The sequence below is a fragment of the Camelus dromedarius genome, chromosome 26 (assembly GCF_036321535.1).
Source record: "Camelus dromedarius isolate mCamDro1 chromosome 26, mCamDro1.pat, whole genome shotgun sequence".
In the NCBI taxonomy this organism is placed as follows: Eukaryota; Metazoa; Chordata; class Mammalia; order Artiodactyla; family Camelidae; genus Camelus; species Camelus dromedarius.
The window spans coordinates 18,369,485-18,394,335 of NC_087461.1; the positions used below are offsets into that span (position 1 = coordinate 18,369,485).

General features: G+C 44.4%; 1 protein-coding gene across 19 annotated transcripts in view; it reads left to right on the forward strand.

Moving 5' to 3' along the window:
* SVIL (supervillin) overlaps positions 1-24,851 on the forward strand; it is a 215,156-nt gene that overhangs the window by 158,045 nt on the left and 32,260 nt on the right. For 12 of the 19 annotated variants that reach the window (XM_031444939.2, XM_031444940.2, XM_031444941.2 and 9 more), the window contains 8 exons: positions 461-556; positions 2,251-2,494; positions 2,927-3,503; positions 4,317-4,539; positions 13,164-13,293; positions 17,008-17,055; positions 17,601-17,678; positions 23,461-23,608. In XM_031444939.2, the coding sequence (XP_031300799.2) occupies positions 461-556; positions 2,251-2,494; positions 2,927-3,503; positions 4,317-4,539; positions 13,164-13,293; positions 17,008-17,055; positions 17,601-17,678; positions 23,461-23,608 (1,544 nt within the window). The remainder of the gene's footprint in view (positions 1-460; positions 557-2,250; positions 2,495-2,926; positions 3,504-4,316; positions 4,540-13,163; positions 13,294-17,007; positions 17,056-17,600; positions 17,679-23,460; positions 23,609-24,851) is intronic. The other 7 variants (XM_064479449.1, XM_064479458.1, XM_064479452.1 and 4 more) reach the window with 5 other exon arrangements.

The window sequence follows — 24,851 nt, forward strand, 5'->3', positions numbered from 1 at the left end:
AAAAGTGTTTCCTGGTCAGACTCACTGAATGTGCTTTGTCGTGCTTATATAGTATATGAGGACCCTGAATCTTTATAAAAATAGCTCAGAAAACCTTCTAAAACACAGGCTTAATCTACAACTTTACTGGTGGTTAAAATTTCCTCTTTTTTTTTTTAAGCTTGGAGGGGTGTGTGTGTGTGTGTTTTTTAACCAAGACACTTATTTGAAATATTCTAAATCCTTTCCAAGCTCAAAAAACCTATCCTTTTCCATTTGCTTTGGGTTCTCTCTGTCTCTTATTTTCTACATTTTTAATTGCCTTTCAAGTTCTTTTGTGAATTTTCCAAAGTAATTAGCCAATGATTTGGTTACAATGCTTTTTGATTTCATGTGTCTGAATTGAAAACTGTGCTTTCCTTAATGCTTCTTTTCTTCTCTCTCCTTATGAATGTTCCATCTTTGGCAATTGCTTTTAAAGTGAACCTCTCCCTGCTCCGTGCTCTGTGGCCAACCGCCCCGTAAAGGCAAGACTTCCTAGGGTCACTGTAGCTAAGAGCCCCGCGCAGCCCGCCAGGTACTGGACTGCAGTCGCTGCGTGCCGCGCTGAGCGCAGGTGCACAGCAGCAGATGTGTCTCACGATCCTGAGTGCCTGTCACTTGTCTGACAAGCAGGTCTGCAGTGAGTCCCTCCGGGGACTGTGCAGCACTGGTCCCAGTGCAAGACACGGGCCTTCACGCAGGGCTGCGTGCGACAGCATTCCGCCCACCTGCTTCCATCGTGTCTTGGAACTCGGATCATACTAACACACTCACCCCATTGGTGCTGTTTCTGTTTTTCATAATCGTTGTCATCCCTAAAAACTTTCATCCTTCATCTTAAATACTAGCACTTGATTAACCAAAAAATAGGGTGTTAATTTGAATGTTGAAATTCTGATAACACTCAGTTTTTTTTAACAGTTGTAGACGTAAATACTTGTTAAAAACAACCCTGTTTCTAAGGGATCGAGACACAATGCTGTTATTTAGGGGGATTGGGACAATAACAATTTATAATGTCTGAATTTGGATGTTTTACTATTAGACTTTAATGTGGTGTTTAAAAATTATGTCCTTAAGGCATGTAAATATTCCCTCTATTTTACTGTTAGGGGCCAAAGCACAGAGGCTAAAAATAAGATTAAGAGAAGTAAAATGACAGTGCAGAAATAAAGCTGGCATCGCCCAGAAGCCGAGCTGTCTTTGGAGAAGCGAGTCACCATCACACCTAGTTCTAGCTCAGGAAAGGTCCAGGACTCAGGCTGGCATTACTGCCATCCTCACTGCACCCCAGAACACTGGCACTGCTCCTTTGTCTGGGGCAAGCCGTGGAGTGCTGATTAATTGGAGTCAAGGCAGAATATACTTTTCACTGGGTTGGAGACTCAGATTTGCTAGTAGCAGAAGGTACCATGTCTTAGACCTTCCAAGCTCCGCAGGGACCGGGTAACTAGAACCTTCTCCTCTACCTAGAAGTTGGAAGGATTTATCAGTGCCCAGTGGTTCCTTCCTGACATTTTCAAGTTATCAGGAATTTCAGATTTAAGTATCTTTTAGGAAATAGGTAGAAACCCCTGAGAGGATTTTTACAATTAAAGCATTTGTGTTGGAGATAAAGTTGTTGATAGAATGACTGCATTGTTTCTTAGTTATTTAAACTGGAATAAACTATAATGGGAAAGAAGTTTTTAAAAAGGAATATAGATATATGCATATATATATATATATATGACCAAATCACTATGCTGTACACCTGAAACTAACACAACATTGTAAATTAACTCTACTTCAATTAAAAAGGATAATAAAAATAAAAGAAAATGTAAGGACCACCTTCTGAACCACACATTGAGTTGTCTAAATACACCATCAGAAACAGCCAAGGGCTCCTATTTGAGCCTTTATTTGTTGTTGATACTAACAATACGACTTCTCTGTAAGATAAGGTATATCCAAACTGACTTTAATTCCTTACATAGGAAATTCAATTTTCAGAAATAATTCCGAGCAGAAAATCTGCTCTTTGTGACATGGTCAATGCGAGGGTCCCCCCCTTCTCTGCTCCATCTTGTTAATAGCTAACCAGCTGCCCACACCTGTCTTAAATAGGGGTAGGAAAATATAAGCCCCCGTTGCAATTGAGGTGACACTTTGCAGCCAGTTAACACACAGGGAGTGGTGGGCTTGCGTCTCCCTCCTTGCGCGTGGGTGACCTTTCCTCCCTTTCAGGTTGCAGGCGTCTGCTCAGCAGAAGGCGTTAGCCAGAGACCAGGCAAACGAGGGCGAAGGCTGTGCTGAGCCAGGGGAACCTGATTCCTCCACTCTGAGCCTCGCGGAGAAGCTGGCCTTGTTTAACAGACTGTCCCAGCCAGTCTCCAAAGCGATCTCTACGCGGAACAGATTAGACGTGAGACAGAGGAGGATGAACGCTCGCTATCAGACCCAGCCGGTCACGCTTGGAGAGGTGGAACAGGTGGGTGCCCTGTGATCGGGCTCCAGTTTGCACGGATATGCTTAAGGGAGCACAGTGTTCGTCTGGGGTTAGTGATGTCGTGAAGGTGATCTCCCTGTAAACCATGCAGCCTGTAGATTATTTGGTAATAAGTCATTCCTAAGGAGGATTGCCATGCCAAAAATGTTTCTCTTTTCTTACTCTCATCATTGCTGAGATGATCTGGACTTGAGTCCATTTTGGGGCAAAAAATAGGATGCACGACCTGCTTTTCACCCAGCTGGTTTTTTTAATGAGATGCATTACACAGCTATTTCTAGGATCTCTTTCTCACCAGGAGAAGCAGCAAAACTGCCCTAAATGCCGTCTCTCCATCCATGTCAATCTACACAAGGAGATTTACATAGGCAGTATTTTTAAATCCACTTTTTCCTTTTGAACTGTTCCTTCCAGGTACAAAGTGGGAAGCTCATTCCCTTCTCACCCCCTGTGAACACATCTGTGTCCACCATGGCATCTGCTGTCACTCCAATGTACGCAGGGAGTCTTCGGACAAAGCCATCGGTGGATGATAGCTCCAGTGCCACTGAGCATAAATTTCTGTCTTCGATAGAAAATTCAGACTCTCCAGTGAGAAGCATCTTGAAATCCCAAGCCAGGCAGCCTTCGGTAGACGGTGGTGGGAGCAAAGGACTGTTGAGAGAATTTGAAGAGATGGAAAGCAAGGGTGTCTTGACCGGTGGAGTCGTTGGGGTTACAAAGTACGAGTCCTTTGCAGAAGCAGAGCCGTCCTGCCCCACCCTTAGCGGAGTCCGGGAAGGGGACAGTCCTAAAGAAGCCATGTACACTGTTCCGAGAAAGGGAAGCCTGGAGTTCACTCACCCTCCCATTGCCCATCTTGGTGATGAAATGGAGGAATTTTCCACTGCAAGAAGCACCATGCAAGGGAGCCCAGACTCCAAGCACAGGCAGCTCTTTGAAGAGAAGGTGGACTTAGAGGGTGTCACGAAGAGGAAGTTTTCGCTGAGAGGTAACTTACCACTGTTGCTTTGGTTTCTGCTTGATGGGCAGCCGGGGTTTGTGATTGTCTTTAACTGAATTGTGAAGGCAGTTTATAATAAGTATTCAGGTTTGATTGACAGTCCAGTGCGAATCCTTCTCTCGCCAGCATTCTCTTCCCCTTGAATCTGACTCATTCAGGGACTAATCAGTGTTTCTACCATCCAAATACCTGAAGCACTTTTGCACATCTTGATGTGGGTTTTTGATGGCTTTGGCCACACTAACTCACGTTAGAGCCCTGTGAACTGCCAGCTCTGTTGGCCCCTTTTATAAACTGATGGCTCCGAAGGTCTGGGGCTGGGTAAGCACAGGGAGTAAGAACTTGAAGCCTGTCTCTGCAGTTTAGATTCTTTTACATCTCTCTTATGCAGACGAGCAAGTTGTACTGCCGGGAACTTTCATTCTCTTTCTGCATTTACATAAAATGATAGCGCGTAAGTTACAGTAGTGGCTTTTGAGTAAAGCACATTTGAAATGTCAAAGTATTGTTTTGGAGGAGTGGAGACATTCTGTCATGTAGAGTTCAGGCTGACTTCCTGTGTCCTGCCCGTAGGAAGAGATCAGTGGTCATAAAACTGGGTGGAGCCACCCACTGGGAAGTTTGGTTTTCCCAGAGACTGTATAGCAATGCCCCAGATTTGCAGGAATCCAGGTGGGCTGGGTAACCTGCCATGTGCCCACGGATTGAACTCCAAGTGCGGGATTGTCGGCGGCGGGGTGAATGGCTTGAAGAATGTCTGCTTGGAGGAGTAAGTGCTGACGCTGCTCCTTTCCTTCCCAGAAGCAGAGTTCGGGGAGCCCACTTCTGAGCAGACAGGCGCAGCTGCTGGGAAGACCGTTGCTCAAACTGCAACCCCCGTGTCCTGGAAGCAGCCTGACCCCTCGGAACAGCTGGAGAAGCACCACAGGAGTCCGTGTGCCATGTTTGCAGCTGGAGAGATCAAAGTACCAGCAGTGGAGGGCATCCTTGACTCCCCCAGCAAAACCATGTCCATTAAAGAGAGGTAACAAATGAGCGTGGTGATTGACAAGAATTCTACTGGGGGTCGGGGGTGGGAGCAGAGCTTATATCTTAAAAGAAAAAAAGAAGAAAAAAAACAAGCGAGAGAGCTGAGTAATGGGCAGAGAGATAAAGTCATGACTCCAGCTGTATAAGCCAATGTGCTGTTCACCTGGAGGAGTGCTGGGAAGTCAGGCTGTTGGAAAGTGAACTGCGTGTACCCGGTGTCTAGTTTGGTGACACTAGTTCAAAATTCAGATGAAGAAACAAACAGAAACAGACTTCTGCTTGCTTTTGTGTGTGGTTCTGTTTCCTTTTCTTTTTTTTTTTTTTTAATTGATTGTTTTTCCTTTCATAGTTTGTTTTTTGTGCTGTGGTCAAGAAATTTTTGTGAAATCCAAGGTCACTAGCTTTTCTCCTATGTTTTCTTTTAGAGGTTTTATATATAAGCTTGGCTCTTACACTCAAGTCTATGATCCATTTTAAGTTAATTTTTTTTAATGGAGGTACTGGGGATGGAACCCAGGACCCCGTGCATGCTAAGGATGTGTGCTACCAGCCACTTGTATTCTTTTTTATACTACGTTCTTTGACCAGCCAGTGATGGGGGCAGGGATCTTAGCTCTTTCCCCTTCAGATACACCTGGCTTGAAATTGGATGCAGCTGCACACACGACTGCCTAGGTGAAATATGTGTAGAGGGAATGGAGATAAATTCTTATTTAGGATGTAAGTCCTTGGGATTCAAATCTAAATTTTGTTTATTTTATGAAAAGTAAAATGGATGACTTTTCTGCACTGCATTTAGAAATTTCATATCGGGTAATAGCTATGAAAGACTACATTTGAGTATTAAATAACACTGTAACCTCATTTCATTCAAAAAATAATGGAGGATTGAGAGGCTGTACTTAAAGGGGACAGAGACAAAGAATCAGAGTGAAATATCTGGGGTTGTATTTTCCTTGTCAGCCTTTAGCAGAAATGTAAGTGACAGGAAGCCTGGGTGAAGACAGTTCTTGTCAGTTTCCCAGTTTGACTGGCAGAATTCTTCCCGCTTGTTCTTCATGGCTTCACTCACCTGGACCCCTCCTGAGTTACCTCTACCATTCAGGAGTTTTCTTGCACTGCCCGGCACTGACCTCTCCTGTTTTTCATCTAAGTCCATTTCCAGCTACGTAAAATGATGCATCAAACTGCGATGAAAACTCTTCATTCGGTTTTTCAAGCCAAACTTTTGAATAATACTCATAAAATATTAAATAGATGGAGACTTTTTCAACCAACAAATCAAGAAGACTATTAAAGCTTTTTTTTCCCCCGCTTTTGCTTATTTAAAATTCATAGTACACAGTCGTACCAGACTGAGGAGGTACAGGTGCTGGAGATGAAGGGAGGGGCTAAGTAGAAGTGATGCTTGAATCAGGGAAGCTGTTTGGCCTATTCTGGCATGAAGTCCTCCTCCACGGAAACCCAGCTCAAAGAGGGCTGATCCCAGAGACCCAACTTTTTTTAAATTGAAGTATAGTTGGTTTACAATACTGTGTTAGTTTCAGGTGTACAGCAGAGTGATTCAGTTATATTTTTTTCAGATTCTTTTCCATGATAGGTTATTATAAAATAATGAGTATAGTTCCCTGTGCTATACAGTGAATCTTTGTTGTTTATTTGATATACAGTGGTGTGTATCTACTAATCCCAAACTCCTAATTTATCCCTCCCCTCACTTTCCCCTTTGGTAACCGTAAGTTTGTTTTCTATGTCTGTGAGTCTGTTTCTATTTTCTAAATAAGTTCATTTGTGCCACTTTTTAAGGTTCCACATATAAGTGATGATATATATTTGTCTTTCTCTGACTTACTTCACTTAGTATGATAATCTCTAGGTCCATCCATGTTGCTGTAAGTGGCATTATTTCATTCTTTTCATGGCTGAGTAGTATTCCATTACACATTCCATACATATATGTATATCGCATCTGCTTTATCCAATCATCTGTCGATGGGCATTTAGGTTGCTTCGTTATCTTGGCTGTTGTAAATAGTGCTGCTGTAAACATTGGGGTGTATGTATCTTTTTGAGTTAGAGTTTTCATCTTTTCTGGATATATGCCCAGAAGTGGGATTGCTGGGTCATAGAGTAGTTCTATTTTTAGTTTTTTAAGGAAACTTCATACTATTTTCCATAGTAGATGTACCAACCTACTTTCCCACCTACAGCATAGGAGGGCTCCCTTTTCTCCACATCCTCCAGAGACTCACCTGTTGACAACTGATTAGACGAGAAAGAAGAGATAGCATTTAAGGGAATCAAAGATAAATATCACTTATACACAAATTCTGATGTTTTATACATCAGAAAACATTCCTGGGATAAAATTCCAACAGAAAATACTAATTGCTCCCTTTTTCTCAAAGGCTTTTCAAGAGATTCCCCATCTCTGGGTATATTCTGTCTCTCGGGCCAGAATGAAGACGTTTTGTGTCTGTCCGCCCTGCAGCCGTTCTTGGTTCACTTGCCTGTTTTTAGTGAATTTTAGTTTCTATCTTTCTGAAAGCAGTTTTGATCCCACCGTAAAATTCTAATTTTTTTTAAAAAATATGAGATGCTATAAAGGTACAACTTCCTAACCTGGGCTCCGTGGATTGTCTGAGGAGGTGAAGAATGGGTGTGAGTTTGCTGTGAACATCCTGGAAGGGCGTTCAAATCCGACTCTGTACACACAGGTCTTCTGACTGTTGGGAGACAGTGTTTGTCACAGATCCAAGGGACCCCTGACCTCAGTCTGCCCAGAACCACAGCTGTTCAGTTTATCTGTTAAACTATACGTTTAAAAAAGGATGAGGGACATTTTATTTAGCATCTATGTTTGTAATTAATTCTGCTAAGACACAATCTGTTGCCAGAGATCTTTTCCCCCTTACTCAATAGTTCTTGTGTTTGTATTTGCTGAAATCACAAAGCTAAAAGCTACATACTTTTACAGTCCATCCATAGCTTTTCCCTAAGTGGGGGAGGGGGGCTCCGATTCCTTCCTTCTTTTAAAATAAAATCCTGAAGCTTGACTATTTCAAATAAGAATGCTCATTGCTTATTTATTTGGGCTTTGCTTTTTTGAGGAGATATATAAAATTGAACTTTAAAACCTCATTCTGATTCCTCTGACTGCCTCGTTTCACCAAAGGAGAGGTTTGACTCCGGTGAACAGAACCCACCCCAGGGGCGGGGCTTTAGCTCTTCCCCTCGGTACATGTGGCAGTGCATCCTGTGTTCAGATGAGTGTTCTAACATCTAATTTGTGTGTTCTCACCAGGAGAAACTGGTTAGAGGACAGAAATCCTAGCTGGACAGCAGTGCTAGGCAGATTCCACTCTCCTCCAATACTGATTCTCTCAATTCACATGTTCTTGGTGTGGCTGGTTTCACATATCACGTCCATGTTTTAGATTCTTAACAAGTAGAGACTGGACTTTATGTCAGTTTCTTTCATCATGTCTTCTGACAGCCACCACCTGGGATGCGATGTCGCCTTCTTGACGTCGTGCATCTGCCTCCTGCTCTGGACTTGAGTCTGTTAAGCCCTCCACGCTGAGGGTCCCCGAGGGTCCTCTACTGCCCACAGCATTTCCCCTGTACTTCCTCACTCAGTGCTGCAGACAGCCAATATTATCCCCCTTCCGTAGATAAAAACTAAGTCTTAAACAAGTGTAGCAACTGAGATATTATAGGGAATCCTCCATCCATGCCTCTTGGAGAACATGTTTGATGCTCAGGGAAACATCTGAAAGATCCTTTTCTTTTTTCCCCTTTTCTGACATCTGGAATGTCAAGTTTGAATCATAACTGGCCCAAAATTTAGGATGCAATCTGCTTTTCCCACTGGATTGGTAAAACCACTGTTTCCTAACTGCCTACATGATTTAGGTTTAAATTGTCTCTTGTGGGGAGCTTCTTTGAGGAGCCTGGTAAATGAAATACATTTTCTGTTACTTAGGGATAAAACCTCTAGAAGTATATTAAGCTTTTAGATCTCACTTCCGCAGTTACTGAAATAACAGCATCTGAGCTTTCATTTTGGGGGAGAAGATTACAAAAAAAGGCAAAAGAGCCTAAGGATGTGCTTGAACTCCCAGGAATTTTGAAGAAGCCGCCATGCCTCAGCCAGCCTCTCTTAAAGGGCCAGGCTGGGGTCCAGCCGTGTTCCCTGCCAGCCCCACCATCCACTCAGCCAGACTCCAGGCTCTTACTTGCAGCTGGGAGACTTCAGCCACTAGAGGGCCTTTTTCTTAATGGAGGAATTAGGGACAGAGGTGTCTTTTTCCTTTGCTGCCTCTTTTTCTGATCTTTGACCTGTCATCATTTAAAAGATGTTTGGTGCATTCCTCCAGCCTACAAACCAGCCAAGGACAAGATCCAGTCGAAGTCGTAATCCTAAGTGCTGTTCAGCCGTATCTGTGTGATGCCTGGGATTCTCTGAAATGAGGGGACATTTTTAAAGGAGGAACAAAAAAAATGTACTGAAACTTGGGGGAATGCAGTTTGCCTGCCCCGTATTTGGCCCAGCCCTGACTGCCGTGAGCCTGCAGAACTTGCTGTCCTCAAGCAGGGCCCCCAAATCAGTGCAGCTGTAACCACCCGCCTTGGGCCAGCAACCCCTGTTGGAAAAGTGTGGGCTGTGGCTGGAGGGGTACCATTTCCCCAGTGGCCTGGCAGGCACACAATGTGGTGGCCCCGGGCCCGGCCTAGGGGTGAATAATGCCTGAGGGTGAACAACCCCTCACTGGTTCTCAGCCTCAGACTAAGCAGATGCCCAGGCTTTCAACATCAGAGCCCTGCAAATAGCACTTGGACTTGGCAGGTGTTAAAAGCGCTGACAGTTGTTTGAATTGCATAGGCAGTAATTTATATTACATGCAGGACCAGACGTTGGCTCCCCCGCCCTCTGCTGCGCAAGGCGGTCTGCAGAGAGTCAGGAGGGTCCTGAGGTTGCAGAAGAGAAGGCATTTGGAAAGATCTCCTGCCTCCTCAGCTGGTTGAACACCAAGTCAGAAATCTAAAGGGGCAGGAATAATACGTGTACGTTTCAGCACGTGCTATGTTTAAGTTTTCCGTCACACTCTGCAGGCCAGGGCTGGGTTTTAATACCATCTGAGCTCAATTGAAGCACAGTTTCTTCCATACTATTTTGGTTACTCTGTTATCTTTGGAAGTTCCTGCTGAGGACCCAGCCAGCACGTCTAGAAGCAAGGTTTTTGAAATGGAAGAATTCTTTGTAGGCCATCCCAGGGTGGGGGAAGTTATTTTTAAAAAAAATACGATGCCATTCCTAAAACATGAGGGCAAAAGTGCTCCTGGTCAGCTAACGGATAACTAATGAAATAAGCCAGGACGCTGGGAGAGGGGCAGGAAGTGCCCGGGGTGGCCTCATAGCTCCCTGTCCCACTGACACACAGCGTGACCACAGTGCATGACACTGGCCTGGATGTGCACCCTGCCTTGTCTGTCTCATTGGGAATAACGCTGTCCGGTTTCTTGGAGGTTGCTGTGCAGGTCAGCAGAGTACAAGGTGGACCATAACATGATTACAGATCCACACTCTGCCTTTTTCTAGGTCAGTTTTCCATTCCTCCAAGCAGCCAGCCACCAGGGCAGCCACGTGATTATTTAGATGAAGGTGTCACTGCTCTAGACTTCAGGGAGCTGATTTTTGAGAATATTCTTAAAGACTGTAGCCCATTATTTTTTCATAAACCCCACTCACGAGGCTGTGTTTGATTTTTAAAATTTCCCCCAAATCATTTGGAATCAAATATGATTCTAAAAAGGTAGACAGCCCAAATGAGTAACTCCCAGTCTAGGTCAAGGGTGAGGTAAAAGACAGAGCTGGTTCTGAAACCAGTTTGTCAGGAGAATATCAACGAGATGAACGAGTCTCCGTTCACAGGAGGATGGATCGGAAGCACTTCTTCCTTTGGGTGTCCAAGCACTGGCTCACTTACTTTTTGAAAGTCTACTTTCTAGATGCTTCGAAAGCTCTCCTGCAGCAAACAAATACTAATTCTTTTCAGGCTCTGATTGTATTCAATTATTTTTTTCCTGTTAGAATGAAACTGACTCATTCAGAATACTTGGAGGAAAGATAAATCATGGTCCTTATATAATCTGACATTCACATGGAAACACTTAAAGGAACTTAGAATTTGTTTCCAAGTACATGAACTAGCCCTGGCAGCATGCAGAGTATTGTCAGTGTCACAGATTATAGAATTTAGGGCTGAATGAAACCAAGTGGGGTCTGTCTTAGATGTAAGATTCTGACTCTGATTTTCAGTGTGAGTTTTTCCCCCACCATCAAGCAATTCTCCGACGACACCAGCCAGGTGTCCTACAGCTCCATCTAATTCCGGCGCTGTCTTACTTGGGGACAGCGTCAGCTCCCACAGGTTAAGGGCTCAATCCTACAGGACTTTCCCACAGTTCTTCAGATACCAGTTACAAGTCCAGGTTGGTACTTGTGCCTCTGATCTACCAACTGGCTATAGATGGCAGGTTCCAACAACTTTCTCCTCGGATTCAATTAATTTGCAAGAGTGGCTCACAGAACTCAGAGAAATGCTTTTACTTACAAGATCTGAAGTTTCCTATAAAAGCATATAAGTCAGAAACAGCCAGACAGAAGAGATGAACAGGGTGAAGTATGAGGAAGGGCTGTGAAGGTTTCATGCCCTCTCCAGGTGCGCCAGTCTCCCCAAATCTCCACGAGTTCACCAGCCCAAGAACTCCCTGAACTGTGTCCTTTGGGTTTTTTTTTTTTTAAAGAGGTTCCTTTACACAGGCATGATTGAGTTTAATCACCAATGCCCAGTGATTTGATTAATCTCCAGCTCCCTTCTCCTCCCTGGAGATCAGGGGTTGGGACTGAAAGTTCCTGTTGATTCCCCTGGCATCCAGCCCCCATCCTTAGGTGCTTCCAAAAGTCACCTTGTTCAGATAAGACACCTTCATCACTCTCATCATTTAGAAAATTCCAAAAGGTTTAGGAGCTCTGTGCCAGGAAAGGTGACAAAGACCAAATATATATTTATTATAAACCACAGTATCACAGATAAATGAGGCAGCATGATACTAGTTTTGGAGAATGGACATTTGGGTCTTATGTGCTGTCACAGAGCAGAAAAGAAGGGAAGGAAAAGAAAGAGACTGGTAAGGGGATGGGTCCAGAGTCTGAAGCCACTGTCACCCCTTGGGGAGTTATTCGTACCTGACTTTCCATTATTTGAGTGAATGAACAGACAAGTGCACACTCTTGATGCAATGTGTGAATTTGTAGATGTACGTGGATTCTTAAGTGCTGCAAAGTTTGTTTTCTTATTGGCTTAGCTAAACTTTTATTGGGGACTATGATGTATTTCATCCCGTCTCCAATTCAGATGTTTGATGAAGTCAGGACACTCGGGAGAAGGGCCCTCAGAGAACGTCTAGTTCAGTTCCCATTATGACCAATAAGAAGAGGAGACCAGGTCACCTGAGGAGTTAACCAGTCAAACTACCGCTGATACATTGCTGAAAAATACACTCCTTATGGATGTGCCTTCATGAATGTTTAAAAGACCCAGCCCACCAGGATCAGCGGCCGGAGAAAGGGGTCTAAGCATTTTTTTGCCCTGATCTTTGCGTTGTTTGGGCACCAGCTCCAATGAGTTCAATGATCATCCTTTTTGAGCCTTTTATCATCCCTGTGTTTGCCCAACTTAAATGCCCAGGACCTCTTCATTCATTGTAATTAACTAAAATAGCCTCACGTCCACGAGAATAACCTTTCACAGATTATAACACCCAGGCAGCATTCTATCAAGTCACACCATAGCTGAACTAAAGCAGGTTAGGTAAAAACTTCAGTTAATCAGATTCTTTTTTTTTTTTTTTTTGGTATATAGCTTTCCCCTGGGGAAAGTTGAAGTGATAATTTTTTTTAATGGGTTTGTAGAGAAGTTTCTGTATTAAGAAGACAGATTGGAAAGACCGAGCTCATTCAAAGGAAAAGAACAGAGCTTAGAATACCGGAAGAGAAACAATCTTAAACATCAGCTTTTACCTGTAATTAAAATGATGATATTCAGAGACCGTCAGTGTTTTATAGCTTTAAAATTCTAAACCCATTTCTGCTATGTTTTCTGCAAGTAAGTCCTATCCTGCTTTGGTTAAATGTTAAGTCATCAAATGACCGGAAGGGGTCACTAGAAGACATTTTTCTCTGGGGACGTTTACTTTTATCTCTTTCATGCTCTCAGCCCAAAGGCAAGTGAAAAACAGAGTTATTCTTTGGTAGAATGATGTTGCCTCTTTTATCTGGCAAGTCAGATTTCAGCTTTGCATTTCAACTAACTTTAAGACTTTTGGGGCCCCCTGAGAAAATGCAGTCATCCATGTAATGCAACCTATGTCGTACAATGATCTGTATTACTTTTCCAGATATACTTTCTTCAGAATAAATGACATTCAGAAAGTTTAAAATTAGGCAGCTGGGGTCATTTATTAGCCAAAGGGCTCTGACTTATCTGAATTGTGGTTCTGTTACAAGCGAGAGTTGGGGCTGATCTCATCTTGGTCGGCATGCCCTCCCCGTAGGTTAGCACTGTTGAAGAAGAGTGGAGAGGAAGACTGGAGAAACAGACTGACCAGAAAGCAGGAGTATGGGAAGGCGTCGGTCACCAGCAGCCTGTGCATCCAGGAGACGGAACAGTCTCTCAAGAAGAAGGTAATGTTGCCCCCGCTAGGACAAAGCACCGTAACTAACACCACGCTTGGGAGTGTGTGACCTCAGCAAGCATGCATGGCTGAACGACCCGGTGAAGTGTCAGCCCTCCCTTGACATTAGGGTCCCCACTTAAAGTCTGTCCCACGGCGGCTTCAGCTGATCACCAGGTGGAGCCTTGGGATGTCGCAGAACCGGGAACAGCACCACACGCGAAATGCCTGGGCAAGCACTTCCTCGCTTTGGAAGTGTGCACTTTTACTTTGACTTAAAACCTTTTTAAATGAAGTCTGACTTTACAATGTCATAATAACCTTGTCACGATGTTGTAACAGCCTTTCTAATGAAAAACTGCAATTGACCCCTGCCCGTTTGTAAGTTGCATGTAAAATATGGGCTTAACAGTCCTCTGCCGAGATTTAAAACATGAGGACACAAGACAAGGACATCATTGTGGTCAGCGAGCACTTATTTAATAATTGAAGGCATGTTTCCCCATGAGCAGGTATGCCTTTTTTTGAGGAAGTGCAGTAAAGGATGTTACAGGTTTCGAGAAAATTAAGTAATACGTTGTTACCAATTCTGGCAAGCCTTTTGGATGCCAGGGTATTGATGAGTTGTTAAATTGCTAATGTAACGATGACCAGCTTTTGACTGGTTAGTGCACACTCTCAAAGCCTGTGGTGACTTTCCTGCCCCTTGACCGTGGTGGCAAATGCACTTGCTGGCTGGCGGCAGAGTGGACGCTAGGACACATCCTGGCCTGCTTCTAGGCTCAAAAGTCTTCAAACCAAAAGGAAAAAAAAAAAAATGCTCCCAACCAGGTGATCCCCTGGGCCCCTTCTAGTTCTAAAACAATTCAGTAAGCATCTGCGGAAGAGAGAGATGTGTGTGACCGCCGTGCATTGAGAAACTTACATGAAAAGGGGATGTTGCCCGTAGGGCTGTGAGGAGGGAGTGTGGACACTTTGTGGGTGGTACTTCTGTACTGTCATAGGTTACATTGGAACAGCAGTTTGAATTTATTTTTTGAGACATACATGACGTTAGAGATAAGGACTGAAGACATTTAATTCTCAGGTGTTTGTAAAGTTCTCAAATATACTTGGATATGAAAGAGTGTATGTGTGAAATTTTGATTTCAAGAGTTAAATTCTAAAGTGAAAGAAAACTGGGCCCCTCGAATAATTTAGCCCCATTTCCCATAAACTTTATTTAAAAGGGTCTTGACATTGGTTCACAAGTAACTTTAGCGCTTACCGCTTGGTCATTTTGAAAGATACAAAGAAACCTGCCCCAGCAGCTGGCAATCCCCTGTGGGCAGGGAAGAGTGAAAGTGCGAAGCACAAAGCCAGACTGATCCTCGGGAGTGGTGGGACGGACTTACAGTGCACTCCCCGCTTAGGAGACACGGATCACCTGAGGCTGTGAGAACCGGGTGGCTCTGAGCAGCGGATAAGATCAGAACTGCCTTAACACGAGGCTGGCATTAGGAGGCACGAGCTGGGAGAAGGTGACTGCGTTGCCCCTGGGGTGGGAACTCCATCAGCAGAAGCGCTGGCCTGAGCGACGTCTCGGGCTCCTGGACGCCGCAGACTCTGTGGCAACATTGAACTCACCCTTCCCGCTCCCACTTGTGACCTACTTCACTTTGGCCCAAGACAGTAAGCTCTTTGAAGTTAAAATAAGCCGATCTATTTCGGCTTTTGTAGCAGGAATTGGGAATTCGCAAGTTCTGTTGAGGTCACGTGGTTTTCACGTGGCCTCTGCTAAGCCCTTGGCTTCGTGTCTTCCCAAGGGCGGCCAGTGTATTTCAGTCACCTCTTCATTGCGCTCAGATGGGGTCAGTGAGGCGCCTTGAACCTGTTCTGCCTTAAGACAGTCCTCAGGCAGCTGAGGGGTGCTTGAGACGTGGCCAGGGCTTGCTGGGTGTCGGAATGCTGCTCTGCACAAGGACGGGCATTCACGACACGTGGTGCGGGCAGATCCCAGGCTGGATCACGCCAGGGGAGCAAGCTCTGGAACCTTCCATCTTTTCCCCCGAGGGAAGGGAGCCAGACTTACAGTCAGGTCATCACTTCCTGCACCATTTCTGAATTCATCAAAGACACATATCTGTGGTTACCCAACATTTTACAAGCTTTTGTGTATGGTAAGCAGAGGCCTAATGGTTTCAGCCTGTGAGGATGCAGAGGAGGCAGGAAATGGGGACAGGACACAATAGAAATCCCGTCCCCCGTGAGAGTCTGCTATCCCATAAAAACATCATGTGAGCCACGCAAGTGATTACAGATTGTCACGTAGCCACATTTTTTAAAAAATGAAAAGGATGTCTTGAAAATCTAAAACTATTTTTGTTTCATCAAAGGGTTGTCCACAAAGGAAACTTTTGGTGCTCTAACTGGCATCCTATTTGGGGTCCAATAGGGTAAGAAGACATTCTTTTGGCCCACAAATAGATTTGGGGAACCAAGTTTGAGTTTTCCGTTCCCCACTAAAGAAGTCAATCATGTCTCAAGGACCGTGTAACTTAGCCTTGCTTTCCAGAGTCACCCCCCACAGTCCGAATCGATGGTTTGGGGCATAAGAGTGCTGGTCGCTTATCTCGCTGGCTCTGTCACTTCCCGCAGCAAGCAGTTTGGGTTCTTCCTCTCTGCCTGGCCATCCCTCCTCCCTTCCTCCTGTTCTTGGCTTAGTCTAGGGCAGTGCTAACCTGACTGACACATTCTTGCTTTTGTAGTGTACGTAGTTAGTTCTAAAGATGGCACCACCGGTTGGTTTGTAGATTCGGCCGGCTCTCACCGCGGGGAATGTGTGCACTTCAGCAAGGTCCGTGGACAGTTTCCTTCAGAGGAACTCATCCCGTCCCAAGAATGAGAGAAATGATACGAAAGAAAATTTGAAGGAAAGGATTTGGCAGGAGACTCTGTTCCAACTAAATTGCAGTTATATATATTTTCACCAAATAAGTGTTTTAAATTCCAGCCCCATTTTTAAAAATAATTTTATGTTTTCATTGCTATTTTTTTTAGAAGTCGTTTTTTAACCCATTTTATTTTTTTTATTAAAAAAAATTTTTTTAACAGAGGCCCTGAGGGTTGACCCCAGGACCTCGTGCATGCTAAGCACATGCCCTGCCACTGAGCTCTCCCCTCCCCGCCTCCAACCCATTTTGACTTTATTCAATATTAAGGCAGAGACAGCAACTCCCATGTCCTTCCATCAAGATAATCATCCAGTGTTTCAGACTTTTTCCAGGAAATACAGAGTATAGAGTTTGCTGTTCCAACCCCAAGTCTCTGTCTGAGTCCCAGGTTAGGATTTGATACCCGACTGTGGCTCAGTAGCAGTAGCCGGTCAGTGAATCAAGCTAAGAACTATGATGTCCCCAGAACAAGTCCTTGAAACTCCTAGGAGGGTGCACTGCCGCACTCACGTCCCGATTGCCTGCTATTGTTGAAATTCCAAATCACAATTCAAGAGAATGAAGTGAATGGAAGGAACCAGGGCAAGAGGGGGTTACTCTCCAGATTAAAGAGGAGTGTCCAGCTGACCTGACGGGCTTGAGTTTCCCTGGGGGTCGTGCCACCGGCTGTGTGGGCATGTGCATGCATCTCCTGGGACCCCGCACAGAAACTCTGACATGACTGTGTTGACGCCCTGACTCAACCCTACTCTTCCAGCCTCTGCAATGTCTCCCGTTTGTTTTAACCTTAGGAAGAAGGAGGATTTTCAGATGATAATGACATTTCTAACCTGCTTTGGGTAAGCCTGCCTCTTAACGTAGGTCTCCCCCAGATGACACCGGAGTCATCCCTCGCCCCGTGTAGCTCTCCTCCTTGACAGCTCCCTTTGGGGCTCCTCTCTGGTTTTCTTATTCCGAGGCGAGATGCTGCTTTATCCAGAGTGGAGAGCTATCCTGTTTCCTTAAACTTGGTTTCAATCCTATAATGAAAAAAACTTTAAAAGCTTTAAAGTAAATGTTTTCTGTTACAGTTAAAACTGTCCATGGAAGTCTGGGCCCCCCTTTCTGTAACTGAATAGCTTTTGTAAATTGCAGCAATCTCACCAGGAACTCAATTACTGCCCAGAACTGACTGGGGTCTATTTATGGTGCTTGTGTGGGGATTTAGTTTCACATCCTCAAAGAAATAAACAAATAGGAAGGGCTCTCTTGGAAAGAGAATTGAAATTGCAATGAGTTCGTTATCTTTCTGTTAGAGAAATCCTTGTTTTCGTCTGTCCCCCTCCCTGCCCCACTCTGATAAATCTCCTCTTTCCACCTCTAATCCTCTTGCTTTGCTCTGTAGGAACCTGTCTATGCTTCTACTTATTCTCCTGCTCTTCCTGCCGCCCATAAACACCTGTCTTTTGTATCTATTAATCAGGTGAGGAAACGCTTACGCACATTGAGCCTCATTGCAATTTCCCAGCAGCAGGGAGGAGCTCGTTTCGTTTGGGGAAAGGAGCTCCTTTGCTGCATTTCTGTGTGTGTGCGCGCACGCGCGCGTGTGTGAAGGTAATCACGTCTTCACATGTTTAGGGTCAGTCGCCCGCATCGCGTCCTTGGCTCAGACCTCTAGGCAGACCCGATGGTGTTAATTAGTCTCACATTCATGGAAGTGGTTGAAGACGGAAGTTCCCCTCTTTGATCTCCAAGCTTTACATCCTAAGTTGAGTCAGGAGCCCAAGAAGAACCCCGGGGTATTCCTCGCCCCAGCTCAGTAACCGTAGTATCTTGGGTACCTGGATGAAGTCGGAGGATGTGGTGGAGGCTTGGAAGTGGGGGTGTGGAAGGAGGAAGAGGCAGTTCTGGCGTGAGCTGACGGCAGTGGTGAGGTTGACATGAGAAACCTCAGCCCTCCTTACCCTCCTCCGTCCTCGCTGCACCCCGTCAGAACCCCACCCGAGAGGGGAGACCTGGCCTGGGATGAGTAATTCTGTTGGTGCATAATAATACATGATGATTGTTTAAAGCTAGAAAATATAAGGGACCATTTTGTGTTCCCCTTGGAATGTCCCTGGAATCCAAACAGCTGTAAAACATGGCTGCATTCGCTTTACCACGAGCCCCAGGTTCTCCTCTTCCTATGTCTGTAGGACCTGGTCAGTCCCTCCCCTCTTAGGACCTCTGGGACCACGACTCCAACTGTACCATTCCTTTAGGACTAGTGGTGACAGTGCAGGTGTTTGAGAGGCACATGGTGTCAGATGTGGAATCCACAGACTGCAGCCAGAGGGAGGGGTCTGGTGTGGGTCCTCCTGGCTTCATCTTGCTTCTTCACAAATGGGAACTGCCCGTGTCCTCTCTCTAAGGTGGCCTTTTCCCTCACTCTCCTTGGCCCCTTTCCTCTGACATTACACAGGTCTGTGAGAGCCCAGCCCCACATCGCTAGCTGGTGTTCACCCCCAAAAAGAGGCTCAAATCTGCAGCAAACCTGCTGCTCCATCATTAAGGGGGGGGGGATGAGTTGCTTCTTCTAAATAAACCAATATTACACTTTAAAAGAAAAAGTATATTATTGAAGTCTTTAAATGTAAATTATGTATACGTATATACGTATAAAGTACATATATTTGTGTACGTATAGTATACTTTCTATGGACTTTATTTTTTTGAGCAGTTTTAGGTTGACAGGGAAATTGAGCAGAAAGAGCAGAGATTTCCCACATCCCTCCTGTCTCCACCTCCCACACACACACACCCAGCCTCCCCCAGGAGGTGGTACATTTGTTATAGCTGACAAGTCGTTACCCCTCGATGTCCACAGTTTATATTCGGGTTCACGCTTGGTGTTGTGCATTCCCTGGACTTCGACAAATGTATATTGACATGTGTCCATCATCATAGTATCGTACAGAGTGGTTTCCCTGTCCTGAAAATCCTCTGTGCTCTGCCTGTTCATTCCTCCCTCCCTCCCAGTCTTTGGCAACCACTGGTCTTTTTACTGTCTCCATAGTTTTGTCTTTGCCAGAGTGTCATGTAGTTGGAATCACACAGTATATAGACTTTTCAGAGTGGCTTCTTTCACTCAGTAATATGCATCGAAGTTTCCTCCATGTCTTTTCATGGTTTGATAGCTCATTTCTTTTTACTCCTGAATAATATTCATTGTCTGGATGGACCAGTTTATTTATCCGTTTGCTTACTGAAGGACATCTTGGTTGCCTCCAAGCTTTGGCAATTATGAATAAAGCCGCTGTAAGCATCCATCGCAGGTTTCTGTATGGACACCAGTTTTCAACTCATTTGGGCGTCAAGGTACATGACTGCAGGATCGCGTGCTAAGAGTATGTTTAATCCTGTATGAAAGTGGCAAGTTGTCTTCCAAAGTGGCTGGACCGTTTTGCATTCCCACAATAATTCCTGGTGATAAATGAGAGCTCCTGTTGCTCCACATCCTCGTCGGCACTTGGTGTTGTCAGTGCGTTGGATTTGGGCTCCTCTAACAGGTGTGTACAGAATCTTGTTGTTGTTTTGATTTGCATTTTCCTGATGACATAGGATGTTGAACATCTTTTCGTTTGCCATCTGCTTATCTTCTTTGGTGGGGGTGTCTGTTCAGATCTTTTGCCCATTACTTAATTGGTTGTGTGTTCTCTTCTTGTTGAGTTTTAGGAGTTCTTTGTATATTTTAGTTAGCAGTTCTTTATTAGATTATGTCTTTTGCAACTATTTTCTCTCAGTCTGTGGCTTGTCTTCTCATCCTCTTGACAGTGTGTTTCACAGAGCAAAAGGTGTTCATTTCGATGAATTCCAGCAAGTCAGTTATTTGTTTCATGGCTCATACCTTTAGTGTTGTATCTAAAAAGTCATCACTGAACCCAGGGTCATCTAGATTTTTTTCCATATGACCATCTGCAAATTTTACAGTTTGCATTTTATATTTAGGTCTATGAGCCATTTTGAGTTAATTTTGTGAAGGGTATAAAGTCTCTGTCTAGATTTTTTTTTTTTTTTTGGCATGGAGATGTCCAGTCATTTCAGCACCATTTGTTGAAAAGACTTTTCCCCCCACTGTATTGCCTTTGCTTCTTTCAAAGATTACTTGAGCATATTTGTGTGGGTATTTCTGGGCTCTCTGTCCTATTGATCTGCTTTCTCACTAGTACAACACTGTCATGATGGTAGTGGTACTTTTTTTAGTAGCTTTATAATAAGTCTTAAAGTTGAGGAGTGTCAGTCTTCTGATTTTTTTCTTCCCCTTCAGTGTTGTGTTCACTAATCTGAGTTTTGCTCTGCCATATAAACTTGAGAGTCCATTCATCAATATCCACAAAATAACTTGCTGGAATTTTGATTAGAATCACACCAAATCTGTAGATCAAGTTGGAAAGAACTGACATCTTGACAAGATTGCATCTTCCAATCAGTGAACATGGTCTATCTCTTAATATATTTTTAAATGTAAAGGAAAATGACATTTACCAGAGGCAATCTATGTTTTATCACTTCAAAATGAAAATGGCCTAAAAATCCTTTATCTTTACCTGTGGACACTTTCCCCAGTTGAGTAGTTTATACACCAGTGCTGTGGCACTAGCTTATCAGGGTCCCCGGACACTCCTTTCCTCCAACAGTCGTGGTATCAATATTGAACAGTATCGCAGAGGGGCACAGAGAGGGAAGTGGAGCATTTAAAGCACACAAGCTCTGTCTAAATGGGCGATATGTCTCTTTCCAGGCTTCAACACACGTTTTCTTTCTCCTTGCGTGCCTCACGGCTGTCTCAGAATCAGCTTTCCCTTCGTTCCCTTCCTTTCATCTTAGTTTCTGTAAATGGTGGTCATTTTGAGGTCTAAGCCTAGTTGAGGTCTTTTTCCATGTTTTGTTCAGGCCGCTTGAGGCTAAGGGCGCTGATGACGGACTGCAGTCACTTAAGGAGACGGCAAAGCTAAATTTCTTTTAACGATGCACGGAATTCGAAATGATGACAGCATTTTTGAAAACTGAAAAGTTCTGATTTGTCGTTGGACCTTATTTCTGTTACTTAGCATTATGATTTCTTCCTGTCATGTGGTTTAACTAGGGGTGAATAAGGGGAAAATGTAAAAGCCGTAAAAGCCAGATCACAGTATTTTCTCCCTATAAAGCTCTCCAGTTGTAGAAGAATTTTACCCTGAAGTCTGCACTATCAGGAGTCCCTAGTAGTTCTGCTCTCTCTTCTCTCTCCTCCTGTGCCAAATGCTTAGTGAGATTCGCACTGTGATCGCTCAGGTGTACAGAGGCAAACCCATCAGTAACAGTATGGTAGACGGAAAACATTCTTGCAGATTAATCGTTTGCACAGTTTCTCGCTGGGTCCTATCCAGTCTTTGCCCATCCCTAAGACTCATCTTTCTTCCCAGCTGTTCACTGCCTTTCTCTCTCTCTGTCTCTCTCTCTTGTCCTGCCCCCTGCCCCCACCATCTCCGCATTACATTCATGGGATCTGTCTTTGAAATAGTAAAGGATTGATGGGGTAGGACTTCTATTCATACCATATTCTGCCCCAGCTCCCTTACTGTGCTGGTTAATCCCAAATATCATCAGCTAAACCTGAAAAATGGTACAGTGCTTACTATGTATTGTGTCCTTCTCTAAATAAGGAAAGAAAAACTTAGAAAGGAAAAGCCAGATAAAACAATAGTGAAGTGTTTTAAGCTAGAAAAAAAAAAAAACCTACAGGGACAAAGATGTCCATCTTCCCTGTTTTCACAGTTTGACTCTGAAAATTGAATAGCAACTTGTGATACATTCTATTAACTTCTAAAGTGAACAAATAAACTGTTCCTTACCGCATTACAGAGCCACTTAAAGTCAGACAGGAGGAATTGGGGAGGCTCTAAACGAACCCTACTAAGTAGCAAAGTTGAGGTGAAACTGCTGGAGTACCAAAAACTTGTATGTTGAACATTCTCATTTAGAGGTGGAGGAAAGAGTGCTCCTTCACCTAGATCTGGAAATCTGCTGGAGCCTTTAAGCCCTGGAACAGCTGTCACCCTGCGGCTCACACCCATCACATTCTCCCAGGAACTACAGGAGAGTCGGGGCACCTTGGGGATGGTTGAACTGTTGATTCGGGGACACAATTTTTCTGAGTCGTTAACCTCCCACCTCCCACCACACCCAGGACCTTGGAGCCACGTTACTGAGTTCACCATAGAACTGGTGAGATCTGGATCTTTCTGAAAGAAAACTTCCTTGGCACTTTATATGTTTTTTTTGAAATACTGTGAGCCAAGCACCATATTGATTTGATTAAAACTCACTCCTGAAACTTCATTTTCAAAAGAAAACTTACCCTCTTTTTTGACTTTTGGTGAGGTCTTCCTGGCAAGTCAATCTCATAGTTTATAACAGTTATAAACTATGAGGTTTATACTTGGAATTAGGGTCATCTCACCAGTCATGGGTGGGAAAGTTAAGGAAAAGGGCTTTTTCTTTTTTTCATTTTTGGATAGTTTTTTATTTCGGTAAAATTTAAAACTTACAGAAAATTGCCATAATAGAACAGGACACTCCCATACACCCTTTACCAGACCTCCCACCCCTCCCCCACCCCCTCTTTTCCCTCACCCGCCACCCCCACTGCCAGCTTCCCACTTTACCCTTCTCTCCCAGATAGATAGATGGATGGATGGACAGACAGACTAAGTAGCATATAAGCAATAGAAATCTATTTCTCACAGTTCCAGAGCGTGGGAAGTCCAAGATCAAGGTGCTGGCAGGTTCAGAGATTCTTTTTCTCCACTGTTGGGGGTGGCTGCAGAGGCTGAGGATCTGTCAGCCGGCAGCCTGCTTGTCTCCATCCTGGGTTCCCTCCTGCTCACGGTTCTGGGGCAGTGGTAGCGGCTGATGGTTGGTGTCCGCAGCATCCTGTGTTTACTGATATGTAGGTGATATTTTTCATTCACATTACAAAGTATCATTCTGGTGTTCCAGGGCTCCAAACAAATAAGGGGGGGAGAAAAGCAAAGTTTTCACCTAAAGTTCCAGTGTTGTGGGTGGGGATTGCTATTTTGAGCTAAAAGAAAGGAAACCAACACGTTTCGGAGAGAACAGCTGTGGCCATTTGGGGACAATGTAGGAGCCGTCCCGCCTGCTGTTCAGCTCCTGAGATGCTCCAAGCTAAAGTTCATCTCTGTCATTCCCTCTCCTGTTTTCTCCTCGGGGCGCTCCGTACACAGCGGGTCACAGAGAGTCGAGAGAGTCAGATGACCATTGAAGAGAGGAAGCACCTCATCACCGTGAGAGAGGACGCCTGGAAGGCGAGGGGCAAAGGAGCAGCCAACGATTCCACGCAGTTCACCGTGGCCGGCAGGATGGTGAAGCGAGGTCAGAGCGCACGTGTGTGCACATGTGTACGCGCGCGTGTGTGTGTTCACACTCCATTGCCTAGAGAAGGGAGGGTGGCATGTGATTGCTCAATTTTTAAAAAATCAAGCCATGGTCTTTTTTAGTTTTACCCACCTGAAGTTGTGCAGACGTCTTCTGGGCAGTGTTGGTGAGGTCTTCCTCCTGCAGACCTCTTTCTGGGACAGCGTCGTCGTCAATGTCAGACGTGTAATTCAATGAGTCGCATTTTAAAACTTAGCCATTTGGAAATTGAGCCCTGGTTTCCAAAGCAATTGCGGATCTGCTAACAAATCTTGATCCTTTCCTGTAGTTGATTTTAAGTTATTTCCATTTTCTTGCCATCTGGTGATTGGTTCACCCAAATAAGCCTTTTCTCAATGCAGAAGGTGTTTCTGTCTTCTCTCTTTAAGGAAAACTCCCAGGTCTCTTTCCATCGAGCCCGAGTTCTCTGGCTTACGAAGCCCTACTTCCAGCGACGTTCTAATAGATCTAAAAGATGTATCCACTTCCAGGGAAGCGAGATTTCTCTGCAGATGGTCAGATGCAGCTGAGCTCTTGGAACTGGTTTGGAGCAGGGTCCAAAGATTTATGAAATTGATGAATCGCATGGTTAGGGAAGACACCAGAGAGCTTTGGGGCTCCACATCCTGTAGGAAATGGCTGAAGTCTGGGGTCCCTTTGTCACCTACATGCATATACTTTCATTTTCTAAGCAATTGTTTAAGCAAATTTCCTGACTTCATGATAAAGGTTTTTGCATTCACATAGAGTTAACTTACATTGTCATCTGCTTTCTAGGTTTTGCTTTTCTCAAACCTTTCAGGATCCTCACTCATAAATAATGCCTCGTTCACTGTAGGCTCGTGATACATATCTGCAGGGGAAAAGGGGCAGGAAGGGAAAATCCCCGAGCTGTGATTAACCCAAAGCTGGGTGAAAGAATCCTTTCTAACAAATTTATTGACTAATCTTGGAATTGTTAAAGGACCACGGAAGATCATTTACTCTCCCAGAATGAGGTGGCCTTTGAGTGTTGTCTTCACCAAATCACTGACGGTATAATCACATTAAACTGCTTTGTGTGAGTGCCATCCTGGTGTCAGCAAAAGCGGATTCTTCAAACTCACATTCACTGACAAGAACTCAAGCGAGAGCTCGAACCAGAGCTCAGGTCTTTCACCTTCTAGCCCGGATTTTTATCCTGATGACTTTTTACTTTGGT